The 17,216-nt window shown below is 54.0% G+C and overlaps 1 protein-coding gene across 1 annotated transcript; it reads left to right on the top strand.

The window, feature by feature from the left end:
* The first annotated feature begins 924 nt into the window (after positions 1-924).
* DRG2 (developmentally regulated GTP binding protein 2) lies at positions 925-9,971 on the top strand. Its single transcript, XM_058035314.1, has 13 exons — positions 925-1,025; positions 2,048-2,208; positions 3,053-3,142; positions 4,489-4,549; positions 5,457-5,547; positions 6,249-6,321; positions 6,449-6,539; positions 6,713-6,810; positions 7,585-7,661; positions 8,313-8,401; positions 9,173-9,231; positions 9,643-9,696; positions 9,784-9,971. The coding sequence occupies exons 1-13, from the start codon at positions 962-964 to the stop codon at positions 9,868-9,870; spliced, it is 1,095 nt and encodes a 364-aa protein (XP_057891297.1). The 5' UTR covers positions 925-961; the 3' UTR covers positions 9,871-9,971.
* Positions 9,972-17,216: the final 7,245 nt, after the last annotated feature.

Below are 17,216 nucleotides of genomic sequence, written 5' to 3'. Positions count from 1 at the left end.
CCCTCCTCAAAGGGCTTTGCTTTGGTTTTTTCCTTTTCTTTGACCTGTTTGAGTTGAGGGGAGATGTTCTGTACGTCGTGGTGTGGTGAGAGAGAATGGCCCAGGGGAGGATTTGGGGGGCAGAGGTGGGAAATGGGGTGTTTGGGCTTGGGAGAAGGTGTGGTGTCTCTTGAACCACTCTGGCTGCAGCAGGGTGTCCCTGTGGGGGCCGAGGAGGAGTTTTGTGGAGCAATCAACGTCCAAATTAAACATGAATTCTGTTGATGGGGTCTGTGTCCGTGTGTGTTTGTTCACCACAGCACTTCTGGTTCTAGGGCATTGCCGTGCTTCATCTCCCTCTTTGAGGCCTTCTCCAGGAATCCCAGCAGCTTCTGATGGCCTTAATTCACAGACTCAGAATCATTCAAACTGGAAAAGACCCCTGAGAGCATCGAGTCCAGCCTGTGACCCATCCCCACCTTTTCACATCCAGTCACATCTAGTCTTTCCCTGAGCACCTCCAGGGATGGAGACTCCACCAACCTCCCTGCACAGGCTGTTCCAATATCTAATCACCCTTCTGAGGAAGAAATTCCTCCTGCTGCTCATCCTGTGCCTCCTCTGGCCCCCTGAGGCCGTTTCCTCGTGTCCTGTCTCTTGAGTGGCTGAGAGAAGAGCCCGATCCCTCCCGGCTCCGCGCTCCTTTCAGGATCCAGCCTTAATTAGAGGAGCAGGAGGAGTCAGTCCCGCTGAGGAGCTCTCCTGCTTTCTGAGATCTCTCCCTTTGAGCCTGTCCTCCTGTCCCCACCGGGGTCGCCTCCCTGGGGACCCTCCCGGTGCCCCCGCGGTGGCGGCGGGCGGAACGCGGGGCGCGGGGCTCGGGGCGCGGCCGGAGCTGGCAGCGCGGCGCGGCCCGGACGCGTGACGGGGACGGACGGGCCGGGCCGGCGGCGCTTCCGGCGGGCGCGGAGCGGGGCCCGCCATGGGCATCCTCGAGAAGATCTCGGAGATCGAGAAGGAGATCGCCCGCACGCAGAAGAACAAAGGTGCGGGGCGCGGCCGGGGGCTGGGGGAGCCGGGGACAGCGGGCGGGCGGGTGGGCTGGGCGCTCTGGGGGGCACAGGTGGGCTGTGACTTATGGGGGGCTGTGGGGAGTCCGGGGGCCAGGGGTGCTGCGGGCTGTGAGGGCTGGGAGAGAGCCTGGGGGCTGTGGGGGCTCGGGGCTGGGGGCTCTGGGAGGGGCTCTGGGGAGAGAGGGGCCGGTCAGGGCTGTGGGGAAGGCTGTGAAACCGGGGGGCCTTGGGGGGCACAGAGCGCTGGATCGGGGGTGCTGGGAGCTGGGGCAGGGTGGGGAGCAGGGGGAGCCCTGGGGCTGGGGTGCTCTCTTTCCTTCCATGTGCTGCAGCTGCAGCCCCCACGGAGCTGGAGGGGGGAACATCTCAATTCCTGCTGGCACAGGAGGAGGCTCCGGGTGTCTGGGTGGTCTGAAGGCTCCCCGTGGGCTCTGAGCTCCCCCCAGCGCTGCTGCTGGGGCTGTGTAAATAATAGAAATAAACCCGTGAGCTCCTGGTTTCATGCCCTTACCTGTTACAAAGTGAGACAACCGCCTTCCTTTTTTTCTAGTTCAGATGTAGATTCAAGTGTCTTGCTCATAATAAGGCAGTAAAGTACTTTCACATATGAGCTCTGGGTTAAATGTGTCTTTAAAAGTTGACAAGAGTCATGTGGTGGCTTTGGGGTGCTGAGTGTGAGCAGGTGTGAGGAGGGGCTGTTTCCAGCAGGGGCTGCTCCCCCTGTGACCTCTCTCTCCTCAAGACTCCCTCCATTCCTGCCCCTGCTCTCCCTCTGCCTCGCCCCTTTAACTCAGGAATGTTTTGGCTGTTTCTCTCCACTCTGACCCTGGTTTGCTCTCAGTGCCCGGGTTGGTGATGGAGCAGCTGGGAGCAGCTCTGTGCCTGGCACTGCCTGAGATACTGACCAAGATCCACCAGGGTTTCCTTTCAGGAAGGTTCTCACTCCCAGAAGTGAATCACAGCAACTTTGTGCTGTTGGGTTTGTGTCATTGCAGCCACTGAGTACCACCTGGGCCTGCTGAAGGCAAAGCTTGCAAAATACAGAGCTCAGCTTCTGGAACCTTCCAAATCCCCGGCTGCCAAGGGCGAGGGCTTCGATGTGATGAAATCAGGAGATGCCCGGGTGGCACTGATTGGATTTCCTTCTGTGGGGAAGGTCAGTCAGGCCTTGTGCTCCCTGGGGTGTCATCTCCAGCTCACTGTGGTTTGCAGGGGCTGCAGAGCAGCGTGGGGATCACTAACATGGAATGTTTGGGTTGGAGGCACCTTAAAGCTCCTCTGGTGGGATCCCACCTGGAGTCCTGGGCATGGTTCTGGTGTCTCCTGCATGAGGAGGATGTGGGAGTGTTGGAGAGAGGACTGGGGAGTGGGGACAGGCTGAGAGAGCTGGGGCTGGAGAAGAGAGGGTTGTGAGGAGACCTCACAGTTCAAAGGCTTCAGGGGAGCTGGAAGGGGATTCTTTGTAGTGGGAGGAAAAGGAATGGGTTCCACTGAAAGAGGGAGAATTTAGGTGGGATGTATGGAAGGAATTCTTGCCCATGAGGGTGGGCAGGCCCTGGCACAGGTGCCCAGAGCAGCCGTGGCTGCCCCTGGATCCCTGGCAGTGCCCAGGCCAGGCTGGACAGAGCTTGGAGCAGCCTGGGACAGTGGGAGGTGTCCCTGCCGTGGCAGGGGTGGAATGAGATGGGCTTTGAGGTCACTTCCAGCCCAAACTGTTCCATGATTCTGTGATCTAGATGAACACTGGAGATGGGGAAACACTCCTTCATGTTGTGTGCTCTGCCCTGTGGAATTTGTTGCTGCCTGAACGTTGTTCTTGCCCAGCCCCAGCAGTGCTGAGCAAAGAAAAAATCTGAATTACTTCAGTTCCATGGCAGTGTCACCAGCTCAGTCCCTGTGCCTGGAACAGCCACAACACAACTTGAGGAGCACTTTGGTGTTGTTGTTTTGCTGAACCTTCTCCTTTTCCTGCCTGCTGATGCTGCTCTCTTGCCTTTCAGTCCACATTTCTGAGTTTAATGACCTCGACTGCCAGCGAAGCCGCGTCCTACGAGTTCACCACGCTGACCTGCATCCCTGGGGTCATAGAGGTGAGCAGGACCCTCCTCCAGCTCTGTCAAGGTGTTTGTAGGGGGATAGAATATAAGAAAATAAAGCTAGTGTAGAAAGTGATCTTACCCCTAAGGAGCTGCAGCTGGGCCAATTATCAAAGAGCAGGAACAGGTTTGACATTAACGGAGCACAGCTGCACCCAATGAGACAAAGATGCTATAAAAGAGTGGGGTGGCTGCTTGAGGAGGGAACTGGAGTCAGTGGCTGCTTTATGAAGATGAAAGAGTCAGTGCTCTGAGGAGCTGCCCACAAGGAACACCAAGAAGGTATGAAACTTTTGTGACAGGAGACAGCAGTATGGAACCCCTGCAATGAGATGACAATTGTGCTGCTAATAAGGAGCACACACATCCAGAAGTCTCCAAAGCTGAATTTTGCTTTAAACTTTTCAGTGCTGATGTAGCACTTCCCTGAACTCTCCAGGATGGGCTGCCTGAGCAGGATTTTTGTGCTGCTCTTGGACTGACCAGAGCAATCCCACAATTCTCAACTGAATTTTGTATAACCACTGTCAGTGCCAGTGACCAGCTGGCTGCAAACCTTGACAGATTTGTTTTTAATGAAGCTTTACAGAGGCAATCTGTGCTGTGATCACTTTCAAAACAAAATGCAGCTCTTCCTGTCCTTGGGGGGTTTCATTAGTGGTGACCTCAGCATCCATCAGTAAAGCAAATGATAAAGGCATCAAACTGAAAAGTGTCCAAGAGTAATGAGGAAATCTGGCTCAGGAAGGAAGGGAGAGTTAAATAATGAAAGTAAATGTATTAGTGGGAAAAGGAGTTTGATGTAACACATTCAAGCAGAGCTGTGAGCTGCAACAACAGCTGGAGAGCCAATGCCTTGCAGATCCAGGGAATGAGTGTCAGTGCCTTGCAGATCCTAGGAATGAGTTTCTCCTGGGTTTTTTACCTGCAGCACCCCTGAGTGGTTAGATCTATCACAGGCAGAGATGTGGCACTTGTTCATTACTGAGTTTTCTCATTAGACCAATGAAAGAAGGGTTGTTTTTCCTTTCCATTCCCTGAACTTGGGAATGGGTGACTGCTGTGCTGTTTTCCTGCTGCTTTGTCCAGCTGCAGTCATAGGATGCTTTAGGGGGTCAGGATCTAATGCAAGCTGTGTGTGCTGCTGAGCACAGCCCCCAGCTCTGGAATTGCCTCAGGACAGAGCCATGAGCTTTCTGCAGAGCTCCCCTGCCCTGCCAGTTCCATCCAGTTCCACTCCCCACAGGATGGGGACCCCCAGCACGGATCTGGGGCTTTTGGGGCAGCTCAAGTGCCCTGCAGGAAGATTTCAACTTTGCATCCTTCCATTTCCCTTTCAGTACAAAGGAGCCAATATTCAACTGCTGGATCTGCCTGGAATCATCGAAGGAGCTGCTCAAGGTTGGCTCATGTCTCTGTTCATGTGCAGGAGGGATTTGCCCTCAGTAGTGCCCCTGGGTGTCTCAGCTTTCCTGGGCCAAGAGTTCCTGCATTGTCTTTCCAAATTTTGGAGTCCTTGATCCTATGTGAGGCACGATTCCTGTCCCTGAGCCCACAGAAGGGTCTATATGTAGCACAAAGATGGTTTTCTGGAGGTGGGAGCCAAAGCAAGCCAGTCACTTCTCACATCCTTGCCTGAGTGTTAAGTGGCTCATCTGTTTTCTGGTACTGAGGAAATCTATAAAAGATGCTGGAGAGGCGGAGGGAGAGTTACAGCTAAACACTAACCTTGAGTAATTCCCTGAGCTCCTGCCAGTCCTGCCATGACTCCTGATTCTGGGAAGAGATGTTGGCTTTGTCTCTCTGTGCTGTCATTGTCTTCACTGGCTGGTTGTGTCTGAAAATAGCTCAGGAAATCAGGGAGTCATGGAACATCTGGGAAGGGACCCACAGGGATCATCCAGCCCAGCTCCTGGCCCTGCACAGACACCCCAACAATCCCACCCTGTGCCTGATGATGTCCAAACCCTCCTGGAGCTCTGGCAGCCTTGGGGCTGTGCCCATTCCCTGGGGAGCCTGGGCAGTGCCCAAACACCCTCTGGGGGAAGAACCTTTTCCTGATATCCAACCTGACCCTCCCTGACACATCTCCAGCCATTCCCTTGGGTCCCTGGAGCAGTGTCTGTGCTTCCTATGGCACCTTCTGGCACTGATCTCTGTGCTGCCAGGGCTCCTAGCAGCAGACTACAGCCAGAACAGCCCTGCAGGATGTTTTTCCTTGCTTCCAAGCTGCTGCAAAGGGCAGGAGTCCCCATTTGTCAGAGAACTGAGCTGGTTGCTGTTGCTGATCCCCCTCGTGTGTCCCCAGGGAAGGGCAGAGGCCGGCAGGTGATCGCTGTGGCCAGGACAGCAGATGTTGTTATCATGATGCTGGATGCCACCAAGGGCGAGGTGCAGAGGTGAGTGTGGGCTGACTCTGGGCTGGAAAACGTGCCAGCTCCCTGAGGAGTTGTGGAGAGCACCTGGGGAATGAGGAGTTCAATTATTGAGTACCAGATGAGGGTTGTGTCCTGTGACTGTGTTCACAGGGGTCTGAGGATGAGGGAAGAGAAGAGGATCTGACTCTGTGTTTCAGAAGGCTTGATTTATTATTTTGTGATATGTGTTATATTAAAGTTATATTAAAAGAATAGAAGAAAGGACTTCATCAGAAATAGAAAAAAGAATGATAACAAAAGCTTGTGTCTCAGAGAGTCTGATCCAGCTCACTGTGATTGGCCATTAATTACAAACAACCACCTGAGACCAATCACAGATCCACCTGTTGCATTCCACAGCAGCAGATAATCAATGTTTACATTTTGTTCCTGAGGCTTCTCAGCTTCTCAGGAGAAAAAATCCCTAAGGAAAGGATTTTTCAGAAAATATCATGGCTGCAGTGTCCCATGAGAAGCATCCTGCTGGCTGGAGTGGGTACTCAGCTGGAGGGAAATTCCTGCAGCACGTCTGTCATAGATGGAATGTCGGCCTGGATTGCCACCACAGACTGACCTGCATCATGGGGGTTTGTGGCAGGGCTGTATGCACACAAGAATCAGAAAGGGAAAGGTCTGGGTGTCACCTGGCCACTCTCAGCCTCACAAGTGCTGTGTCCCTGCAGGGCCTTGCTGGAGAAGGAACTGGAATCTGTAGGAATCCGGCTGAACAAGAGCAAACCAAATATCTACTTCAAGGTGAGGCTTCCTGAGCTCCTGCAGGCACAGCTGGTCTGCTCAAAGCTGAGCTCACTCTGTGTTGGCCAGACTGAGGGGGCTGTGGGATCTGAGAGTGTTCTTACATTGCTTTTTTTGTATCCTGCAGCCCAAGAAGGGTGGAGGCATCTCCTTCAACTCCACTGTCACGTTGACTCAGTGCTCTGAGAAGCTGGTTCAGCTCATCCTCCATGAATACAGTATCCTTTCCTAAAAGGGGACACCCTTAAGCCATCAGCAGCTCATGGGTTAAGTGCTTCCTCTGTGGGACAGCCTTGGTGTCCCTTTGGTGCTGCCTGGTTGGCAGCACTGTCACCAGGGAGCTCAGACCCTGTGCTGTGTTGGGTTTGGGCCTTGACAGTGTCCACCTCAGAAATCTTCAATGCTGAGGTCCTGTTCAGAGAGGATTGTTCCCCTGATGAGTTCATTGATGTGATTGTAGGAAACAGGGTCTACATGCCATGCCTCTATGTGAGTATCCTGGGCAGCCTGGCTTCTGCCACTCCCAGCATCTCTTCTCTGTCACAGCAGGGACACCTCCCACTGTCCCAGGGTGCTCCAAGCCCTGTCCAGCCTGGCCTTGGACACTCCCAGGGATCCAGGGGCAGCCACAGCTTCTCTGGGGATCTGTGCCAGGGCCTCCCTGCCCTCACAGGGAAGAATATTTTCCCAATATCCCATCTAACCCTGCCCTCTCAATTTAAAGCTGTTCCCCCTTGTGCTATTACTCCATGCCCTTGTTGCTGGCTCCTAAAACAGTAATGATTTGGGGTTTAAGAGGTGGAAAACAGCTCAACAGGGAGTTTTTTATAGGTTTTGGATGTGCAGCCGTGCTGTGTGTGTTTCCTGGGCCCTCTTGTGGCTGATGCTGCCCTGGAGCAACAGAGATTCCAATCCTGGTGCTGGGGCTTTGCTCCCACGTGTGGAGCCTCCTCTGACTCCCCTGCTGCCAGCTCTGTGCTTACCTTGTCCCTTGTGTGCCAGAGGTCCCTCTAGGGCTCTGTTTGTAGCCACTGGGTCTGTAAAAATCAAAGAACATGTTCCAAGTCATCCCAAAGGGAGAATTATAAAAGGCCAAAATTTTATGTTCAGGCTTCAGAATTTTAATAGTTTGTTTTACTGAGAGTCTTGGCTTATCTTCTGACAGAATCTGTGTTTCTGTTTCAGGTGCTGGAGCTACCTTGTTCTTTGTACATGTTGCTGGGTTGCCTTGCTAAGGGCTGTGTTGTTTTCTCTCTGGTTTAGGTTTATAACAAGATTGACCAGATATCCATGGAGGAGGTGGATCGCCTCGCTCGGAGGCCCCACAGTGTTGTCATCAGGTAGGATGATGACATTCTCATTGCCTTTTCTGCCTGCTGTGGGGTTCATTTCACACCCCTTTCTCTGGATTCTCCAGGAAGGGACTTCTCCCAGGGCTGCTGGGGTGAGAAGCAGTTGCTGTGCAGCTTTTCCCAGATTTCCTTCCCCTGGAGCTTGGCTTCTCTGTGCTGTCTGCAGGACAGAGTCAAACAATCTGGCTTGTTTCCTTGGAAGTGCTGATAGATCTGCTGGGGCTTTGCTGCTTCAAAGCTGTTCACTCTTCTGGAGTCATGGAATGGTTTGGGTTGGAAGGGACCCTAAAGCTCATCTCATCCCACCCCTGCCATGGGCAGGGACACCTTCCACTAGATCAGTTTGCTCCAGGCCCCATCCAGCCTGGCCTTGAACAATTCCAGGGATGGAGCACCCAGAAACTCTCTGTACAACCTGTTCCAGTGCTTCTCCACCCTTTAGTAAGGAATTTCTTCCTAATATCTAATCTAACCCTGCCCTCCTTCAGTTTAAGGTCATTTTACCTTGTGTTTTTCCTTCCCTTGCCTCATTAAAGACTTTCCCCTCATTCTCCAGCACTTTAATAAAGACATTTCACCTTGTTTTTCTGGATCCCTAAATCATAACAGCAGTAAACAGATGACCCTGGTGTTTTGCAGCTGTGGCATGAAGCTGAACCTGGACTACTTGCTGGAGAAGCTCTGGGAGTACCTGGCACTCACCTGCATCTACACCAAGAAAAGGGGACGTAAGTGACCCCAGACAGGCTGCCAGCAGGGCTGGTGCCTTGGAAATGCTGGAATTGCACCCTCCCTAATCATCCTTCAGCCCTTGGGAAATGCTTCCTGCTCTGTCTGATCCTGCTATGTATGGATTCCATCACGGGCCTCCTGTTGTATTTTACAAGAGCTGAATTTTCATAAACCTTTGCAGGATATAAGGGAATAAAGTGTGCAAGTTCACAGCTTTTACCTTGTTATGCACACTGTGATGAACCCACAAGTTTTCTGCTCCTGCAGGAAATTTAGTGATTCTCATACCCTTGGAGGTGCCTTTGATGCTCCTTTTGCTTTATAACCCACTTGCAGCTTCTCCCAGTGATGAAGGCACATCTGTAACTTGCTCTGTTTGCTTGTGAGCAGCTGAACTTGGGTGGATGTGAGGAGATCAAGGAATTTTCTCAGCTTGCTAAGCTCTGAAATCTTGGGGATTTTGGTTTTTTCCTTGAGCAGGTGTGTTTTGGCTTGGGTTGTTTTGTTTCTCTTAAGTCAAGGGTTTGGGATGGAGTCATTTCAGGTGGGTTGTGAGGAAGCTGCTGACTGTGTGGGGTGGGAAATGGCACTTGTGGGTGCTGGAGAGCTGATTTGATGCTTTTAGGCACTGGATCCCTGTTCTGTCTGGGAGCAGGAAGGAGGAATTTGGGAGTAGTTAGCACAAGGTGATGTGAGGTGGTGTCAGCATTTTAGAACACACTTGATAGAAATCCAATCCTTTTTCCCCCCCTTCTGCTTCTCCACAGAGAGACCAGACTTTACAGATGCCATTATTCTAAGGAAAGGAGCCTCTGTGGAACATGTGGTAATTTTTCTGCATCTTTTACATTTCCCTGTGTGCAGAAGGCAGCTCCTCCTGGACCTGCTGTGATTTGTGCTCCATAAAGCTCAGGACATGTCAGTGTTTGGTTGTGCTTCTCCTTTTTTTGCCTTTTATCTGCCTCAGGTTTCTTTCACAGCTGCTATAAAAGGTTTAAACAGTAATTATTTAATGCAGCCAGTGAAAAAGCACATGGAAACAATGGAATGGGGCTTTATGTGGGCTGGTGATTCCTGTGTCTGTTCTGTATGGCTTCAACTGCTTTTAACCAGCTCTTAAAGTCTTTATTGTAAATTCTGGCATAGACTTGAGTTTGTTTTAATTCCTGGGTATTGAAAAAGTTGTTTGCAAAGAGATAAATGTAAATATTTCAACTTCTGCCTGTCTGTCTTGCAGTGCCATCGGATTCACAGATCATTAGCCAGCCAGTTCAAATATGCCTTGGTGTGGGTAAGTGTTGGGACAGCAACTGGAATCCCTGTCTTCAGGTGTCTCTGAGTGCTCTTCTAACCCTTCTCCCCCTTTTTTGCTTCAAAGGGGACAAGCACAAAGTACAGCCCTCAGAGAGTGGGCTTAACCCATATGATGGAGCATGAAGATGTCATTCAGATCGTAAAGAAGTAACTGCTGGTGCCTGGCCTTGCCTTTTATCACTGCAATGGGAACTGACCATGTAGAAACAAAACAAAACACACCAAAAAAAAAAAAAAAAAAAAAGAAGAAAAAAAAAGAAAAAAGAAAAAAAACAAAGAAAGGAAAAAGGGAGATGTGTTCCAGAGCCAAGAAAGCTTCTGTGAAGCTCCTTCTCTTGGAGGAAGGCAGAAAATGAGGCTGCTGTGCTTGCAGGTGGGGATGGGGAAGATGAGTTTCCATCTGGCAGCATTTCAGGCCAAGTGATGTTTCTTAAAAATTTGAAAGGAGCCAGTTCTTCTAGGGCACAGTTCCACAGCCTGCAGTGTCCTGCCCCTTGTGGGGTTTGCACATGAATCCATGTGCATTCCCAGTGGGAAGTGTTTGGGTTTGTGTGTAAAAATCTGGCCCTGTGCTTTGGGCTGAGAGAACATTGCTGATGCTTTGCTGCTTATCCATTCCCTTAATTTAAGCATTGATCTGAAGCAGAACCAGAGTTCTCCCTCCCCTGCTCGCTGGACACATCTGCAGCTGAGACAGCCCCAATTTTTAATAATCCCACCTCAATTAACATTAAAACCTGGCACTCTGTGCCTCTCCATAGCCTTGCAGTGGGGTTTGTAGGACACCCTGGTACTGAGAGATGAGAAATTAAACTGGTAATGGTTAATTAGCCTGGCCAGGTTGCAGTGGGGTATGATCCAAGAGCTGTAGTCTGGGGTGAGGATTCTGGCATCTCACTCATTGAGGAGCTGCCTTGGGAGCTTCCTCCCTTGTTGGGCAGGAGTTGTCCTGCCCTTCAGTCCCCAAGGCTGAGGTCTCATCAGCCATGTCCCTAAATTCCAGTTGCAGCTCTTTGGAACTCAAGGTACCACCCCATGCTGTGAGTTTTACCCCAGCCCTGTTAAACATTGCTTGTCTGGATATTGTTCATCAGAAATCTGGGATTTTTGTAATCATGCTTTTCCATTGAATACTGTTGCTAAACAATTCAGAGTGCCTGATAGAGGACAGCTCTTGCCTTCTGGGATCAAGAGCTGCCAATAGCTTTTATTTTCTTTCATTGGAAAAGGGTTTGGTCTGAGTGGATGCAGAACTGTGAGGACAGGTGTGACACCTGTCTGAGCAGGGTTCCTTCCCTCCTCCCTGCTCCTCCCCACCCCTCACAACCTGATTGAGCAGAAATGGAAGGATTATTTTATTTGAGAAAATAAAAAGTTGTTATGTGAATGGTGGGTAGATGGCTTGGTTTGTTTCCTAACTCTCTTTTTTACCTTTGGCCACCTGAGGAATCCTGGATGCTGTCACGGGAGATTTTGGGGGCAATAGAAGGTGAAGTACAAGAGACTGGTGGTGGGAGATAAACAGATACAATACACAGTGCCCAAGCTGAGAAGGTGACTTTGAACTCTGTGAGTTCCCTTCCCTGTTCCTGGCTTTGTTCACAGCTGGGGTGCAGAGGAAATCCTGACCACGGAGAGGAGAACGAGCTCCAGATGATCCCCATTATCCCTGGCTGGCAGTGGAGAGCTGCCCCTTCCCGGTGTGAGCTGGGTGGGATGCTGTTCCAGCACATTAACTCACCCTTCCCATTCCCACGAAGGTCACACAGGCAGAGTTACCCTCACAAAGACTAATTTTGGTTTCGTTTTGTCCCTGAGTTTCTGACTTTTCCATCCAAATCCTGCAGCCTGCCAAGCCTTGGCACAGAGCTGGGCAGGCAGAACTGCTGACAGGGCTTCATGCTCAGCCCAGGTAGTGCTGGGAGCCAGGGGCTGCTTGGTGTGAGGCTGAAATGCACAGTGCTACCTGCTAAAACCTGTCCTTGAATAGCTGCTGCTACCTCAGTGTGAGTTTCAAATTGATTTTGGCATTTCATTGTTAAAATCCCCTCTGCCTAATTAGCTTCATTTAGGAAAATGGGCATTTTATCCTCCTCAAAATGAACAGATACATGATTAAAATTGGAATGGGGATGAAGTAAAAATAGTGAAGCTAGAAGAAGCCAACTTCTTTTTTCAGAGAGAGTAGCTTTTTTGGCAGCAAGTTTATAGCTGCATTTGAAAATGCACCATTTAATTGCAGTATCCTTCTTCCAGGAGCTTCCCTAATTGTTCTGCACTTACGTTAAAAGCAGCAAACGTTGCAGTTCGTGCTGGAGTGAGTTTGCCTCCAAGAGATCTCCCAGTCCCGAGAAGATCCAAAGGGCAAGGGGGAAATCTGCTGCACCATTAGGGCTGTACTGGAGCCTCCTGTGGCTCATGGAATTTGCAGCATTTCAGTATTGAAAGGGGATTGTAAAAAACATGAAGAGGGACTTTTCACCAAGGGCAGAAAAAGTGGGAATGGTTTTAAACTGAAAGGGGTGATACAGATGAGCTGTTAAGGGGAGATTCTTCCTTGTGAGGTGGTGAGGCCCTGGCACAGGCTGCCCTCAGAAGCTGTGGCTGCCCCTGGATCCCTGGAAGTGTCCCAGGCCAGGGCTTGGAGCAACCTGGGGTAGTGGAAGGTGTTCCTGGAATGAGATGAGCTTTGAGCTCCCTGCCATCCAAACCATTCTGGGATTGTGTGCATTGACCAGAGCCCCTCACTGGGGAGCTGCTGAAGGAAAATGTGATCAGACTCTCCCTGTTTGTTGGGAGAAGGGCTCTCCAGGAGGGTGGGTGCAGGCAGGAGCTGTGGCTTTGCCCCCAGAAGAGCAGCACCCTGCATTTCTCTGCTGTAGGAGGAAAGCCTGGGCTGAATGATGCTCACAAAGCTGCCCTCAGCACCCTGCTCTGTGCTCCTGCCATTCCCTTGCTCTTCCAGGCTCATTCCTGCTGCTCCCAGGGGCTGTGCTCATCCTGCCCCATCCTCCAGGTGTGGAGCAGGGTGGATCAGCCTCCCTCCACCTAACGCTGCAGCCAGCCACGACTCTCGAGGCGTGCTCTGTTTAAAATGCCTGTTCCAGGCAATCAAGCAGGTTTGATTGGCTGAACACTCCTCTTATAATTTAATTTAGTCAGGAATCGTTTGCAAGGTAATAAAGAGTGACTCTGCCTCCAAATACATTCATTTAATTCAATGAGAGATGGTTGCTGCGGCAGGCTCGCCTCAGCCAGCTCCCTCACCCCATCACGGTGACATCTCAAAGTGCTGCTCAGGGCCGTATATAAGAGTCACGATCCGCAGTGACAGCTTAATTGTCTCCAATGCTGACAAGGGTCACCCCAAGCAGCCATCGGGAGTGGCGCGGAGCCGGCTGGGGAGGCTGCGGAGGGGAGGATTTATGGCTGGCAAATAGTTTTGAATTCCTCTGGTTGCGCCTGCTAAATGATGAACCTGCCCCGAGGGGATTGGGGCTATTGATTGTAATTTGCAGTTAAGCCCTCGCGTTCTGAGGAATCAGCATAATAAATACCCACCGCATTACGGCTGGGACGTGCCTGCCTGCAGGAGGAGGGAGCCGAGCTTTTCCCGGCTCGGGTGCTGCAGCACGATGCTCTCTCTGCCCCTGCGTTTGGCAGAGCCACGGGCTCCATCCCTGCTGGAAAATGGTCCCCAGCTGGGTGGGATGCAGGAGCCCAGAGCTGGAATGGGGAGAATGGAGTGTGCTGCTCATCCAGGGAGGAGAGGATGCTCTGATATTTTTGGGGTAATGGGTGTTAGATCCTTGCCAGAACCTCTGCAGCTGGTTGGTGCCGGCCCACCACTGTGAGGAACTGCGTTTGTTCCTCACTCCCACGTTCTGTGATTTCTTCTGAACTCCCGTTGGTTTGGGGCCCAGAATGGGTCAGGGCCACTTTCCAGCTGTTCACATCTGGGTTACACTGAGACTCACCTACATCCTAGGAGGGATGTGGGACACTCCAGCTGTGTCACCAGGGGTGCAAGGGACAGGGAGCACGGCAGGAGGAGGCCCTCACCCCTGCAGCCCTGCAGCTCTGTGAGGGAAGATCAGCTCCCGTGCTCTGCTCACAGTGGAGATGACAATAATAGCACTCATCAAATATGCAGCAGCCACGGTCCCGCAGCTGCCGGGGAGGGATGGGGCTGGCAGAGCACCGAGGCAGCCCCAGGCCGTGCAGGACAGCTGGGTGCCCCAGGTGAGTGGCTCTGGGTGCCCCGGATGGGTGGCACCTCCCTTGGGCTCTGGGTGCCATGGGGGCTTTGCTGGGAAGGGACCTTTGTGTGTGACGGTGGCTTTAAAGTGAGTGCAGTTGTTTAGGTCAAAGTGTGTGGTGTCCCCTCACCCTGCCTGTCCCTGCCTGGCTGCTTGCTGTCCTTACCCTCCCTTATCTCACCTGCCTTCCCACCTTCTCCACAGCCCCAATTCCCACTGCCCTCCAGAGCAGAGCAGCCCCCCCGAGCGCTCCCTCCTTCCCTGGAACCCTCCACCCCGTGTTTCCCACCCCCTTCCCCTCATTCCTTTCGTGTTGGGGTTGTTTTAGCCTAGGAAAGCTCCTGGGCTTGGCTTTGGGACTGAGGTGATGGCACAGGGCTGTGACCCGGCTCCAGGGCTGCCCGCCAGCACATTCCTGGGTGCACGCCAGCATCGTGCCCAGCTGCTTTGTACTCCCAGCATCTGCCAGGGCCTATCTCCTCCCATAACACCTCCCTGTGGGGAGCAGGCAGCAGCTGGCAGGCAGGGATTGTCTGTATTGCTCATGTGCTGAGTCCCCATCCTCATTTTGGAGGCAGGAACTGGAGAGGGTGGAAATTAGCCAGGTCAGGAGGGTGATGGGTGCTTGGGGAGAAAGGAAAGACCCCGCTGTGCCTCGGGGGCTTGGAGGGCCGGGCCATTGTCACACTGCTGGAGGGGTCCAGCTTATCCCTGTGCTCCCATTGTCCCTGGAGCTGTGACTGGGGTGACAAGAGCTGTGCCTGGGCTGCCTCACCTGCTCACAGGTGTTGGAGAGTGGATGTGCAGCGCTGCAGAGCTGAAGGCAGGGAAGGGGATGCGCTGAGAGGCGCTGCCGCAGCCGGGGGTGCCGGGGCTGGCTCCGTGGTGCCTCGGGGCCGCCGTGGTGTGGCGTGGCGTGGCGTGGTGTGGTGTGGTGGCACGGAGCCCCGCTCCGGCTGTAACTGGAACCAGGCTGTAAGCGGAGCCGGGGCCGGCTGGTGACCGCAGACCTGCCTGGAGCCGCGGAGCCGCTGCCTCTGGAGCTCTGCCCGCCGATGCCGGCACTCCGAAGGTACCGTCCTGCCGGGCTGGGGCGGGTGAACCCCGAGGCCAAAGTGTCCGTCCCCTCCCTGCATCCCCTCCCTGCATCCACCCACGGCACAGCCGCCGGGCCGTGGCCCTGCGTGAGGCGGCTTTTCCTGCCTCACCCACGTGGCTGGAGACATTCAGGATTACCCGACCAAAGGATGCTCTGGGTACCTTCTACCACAGCCTTGGTACCCACTGGCACCCCAGAGAGCCCTCGCTGGCAGGTTTTGCAGCCAGGGTCCCTCCTGTGTGCTGCAGATGATGCAGCCCTGCCCAGACACCCTGAAACAGCCACCAAGGGTGGGTGCCCCCCTGACCCCCTGCTTTGCTTCCATCCCACTGCGCCTGGGCACAAAAACCTCTTGGCCAGCTGTGCTGGGCCAGAGGCAGGTGAACCAGGACAAAAAACATGGGGAGGTGTTTTGGGGTCTGGTATGGAGGCTGGGGCCGTGGGAGGCAGCATCTGTGTGGGGTGAAGCCCCTCTCTCTCCCTTTATTCCCCCTCTTGGAGAGCCCTTGCCATGCCCATGGGAGGCACCACGGGCACAGCCATGGCAACAGCACAGGAGCTGTGCCAGGGCACTGAGGGCACTGCCAGGGCCACCCTGCCTGGGGGGACAGGGGTAGGGACCGTGGAGGGCAGTGGGGTGGTGACAAGGACTGTGCTGGGATGCAGGGAGTGACCTCTAGCTGCTTTTTACCAGCAAGGTACCCCTTTGCTTTGAGAGGGAAGGGCTGTGTCCCTGCCCGAGGTGGTTCCTGCCCCATCGTGGTGCCCATGCCAGGAGGAGGGGTGGCACGGTGCTGTGTGGCAGGTGCCTGTGCCCTGGCAGGGCAGGCTCTGTCAGCCCCATATGGCTCAGTGGCCATGGCAGAGCTGTGGACTGTGACAGTGCCAGGCAGGGCTCCTGCTGACCCTGTGTGTCTCTCACAGACCCTCTCCTGGTGCCTGCCAGGTGCCACTCATCCCACTCTGCCCACCCTGCACTCCAGAGCTGCCTCCACCTGTGCAGATCAGGATGTGTCTATCACAGAAATTAATGCAGGGAGTAGGCAAAGCCATGGGACCATGGTGGATGGTGCTCTGCTGTCGATATGGCACAGGGGACAAAACTGGGGACAACACAATGCCAGGAGGTGCCAGCCTTGGGCAGGTCCTGGGGGAGACCAATGGGTTCAGTCCAGCACCTGCTGCTGGTTCTTTGGTTCTGCCAGCTGCTGGACGCTCCTGTCTCCCCAAACCTTCCTGCAAGGGGGTGCAGCTGCCCCTGCCCACAGCAGCCCCTCACCTGCCCACAGGTGATCCATGTGGGACAGCGAGTTCCCTCTGCTGCTGCTTAAACTTTGATGAGCTGCAGGAATCCAGGCCCGGCATTAACATTTGATGTGGTCACCCTGCTCCCGGGCACGTGTGTGTGCAAACACGCTGCTAGCACTGCCACGGCCACACGTGTGGCACATGCAGCCCCTCCTGCCCGCTGTGCGTGGGCACGTGTGGCGCCCTGCCCATACCTGCCACCTGGCATGGCACAAAGGGTGCCCCTGCAGCTCTGGGCTCCTCGGTGCTTCCCAGCAGGGCTCTGGAATTTGGTTTTGTGTTGGGCTCCCCTTGGGTGTGCTCCCGGTGCTGCCTTGGGCTCTGCAGAATTGTCACCTCTCTGTCGGTGCCGCCGTTTGCCTTCACGGATCCCTTCCCGGATCCCCGGGCTCCATCCTCTCCGTGCTGCCCGGAGGAAGGGGCTGATACCTCAGGGAGGGGCGGAGGAAGCCCCGAGGCGTGGGGAGGTGCCAGGGTCCCGTTTTGGGGTAACGGCGCTGTCCCTTGGGAGGATGCTCCAGCAGCAAGGACCCTTCCCTGCTCCTTCGGAAAAGTCTCGGGGCTGGCGTGGCGCGTCCCTTACATTATTCATGGCCCCGCGAGCCTGGCGCTTGGGTTACAGCCGGATCCCAGGCACCGGGGTGCGCGGGAGGCAGGAGCAGCTCCGCCGGGCTGCCCGGGGCCGCTCCCGCCGCCCCAGCGCCATGCCAAGCGGGCGGGCACCGGCAGCCACGCACGGGCATGTGCCTCGCCAAACCCGGGCACAGGTAAATACCCGAGCCGGCCGCGGTGCCGGGAGCAGCATCCTGCCCGCACCGGGCAGCATCCCCT

Source organism: Melospiza georgiana, chromosome 16 (genome assembly GCF_028018845.1).
Source record: "Melospiza georgiana isolate bMelGeo1 chromosome 16, bMelGeo1.pri, whole genome shotgun sequence".
Taxonomy (NCBI): Eukaryota; Metazoa; Chordata; class Aves; order Passeriformes; family Passerellidae; genus Melospiza; species Melospiza georgiana.
The sequence above is the reverse complement of the archived record's forward strand: the minus strand, read 5'-3'. Positions and strand labels throughout refer to the sequence as shown.

Bases quoted from the DNA above. Each gene is read 5' to 3' on its own strand.
- DRG2 (XM_058035314.1), top strand. From the start codon at position 962: ATGGGCATCCTCGAGAAGATCTCGGAGATCGAGAAGGAGATCGCCCGC. The intron at 4,550-5,456 runs GTTGGCTCATGT...GTGTGTCCCCAG, and splicing joins CATCGAAGGAGCTGCTCAAG to GGAAGGGCAGAGGCCGGCAG. The intron at 6,540-6,712 runs GTATCCTTTCCT...TGTCCACCTCAG, and splicing joins GCTCATCCTCCATGAATACA to AAATCTTCAATGCTGAGGTC.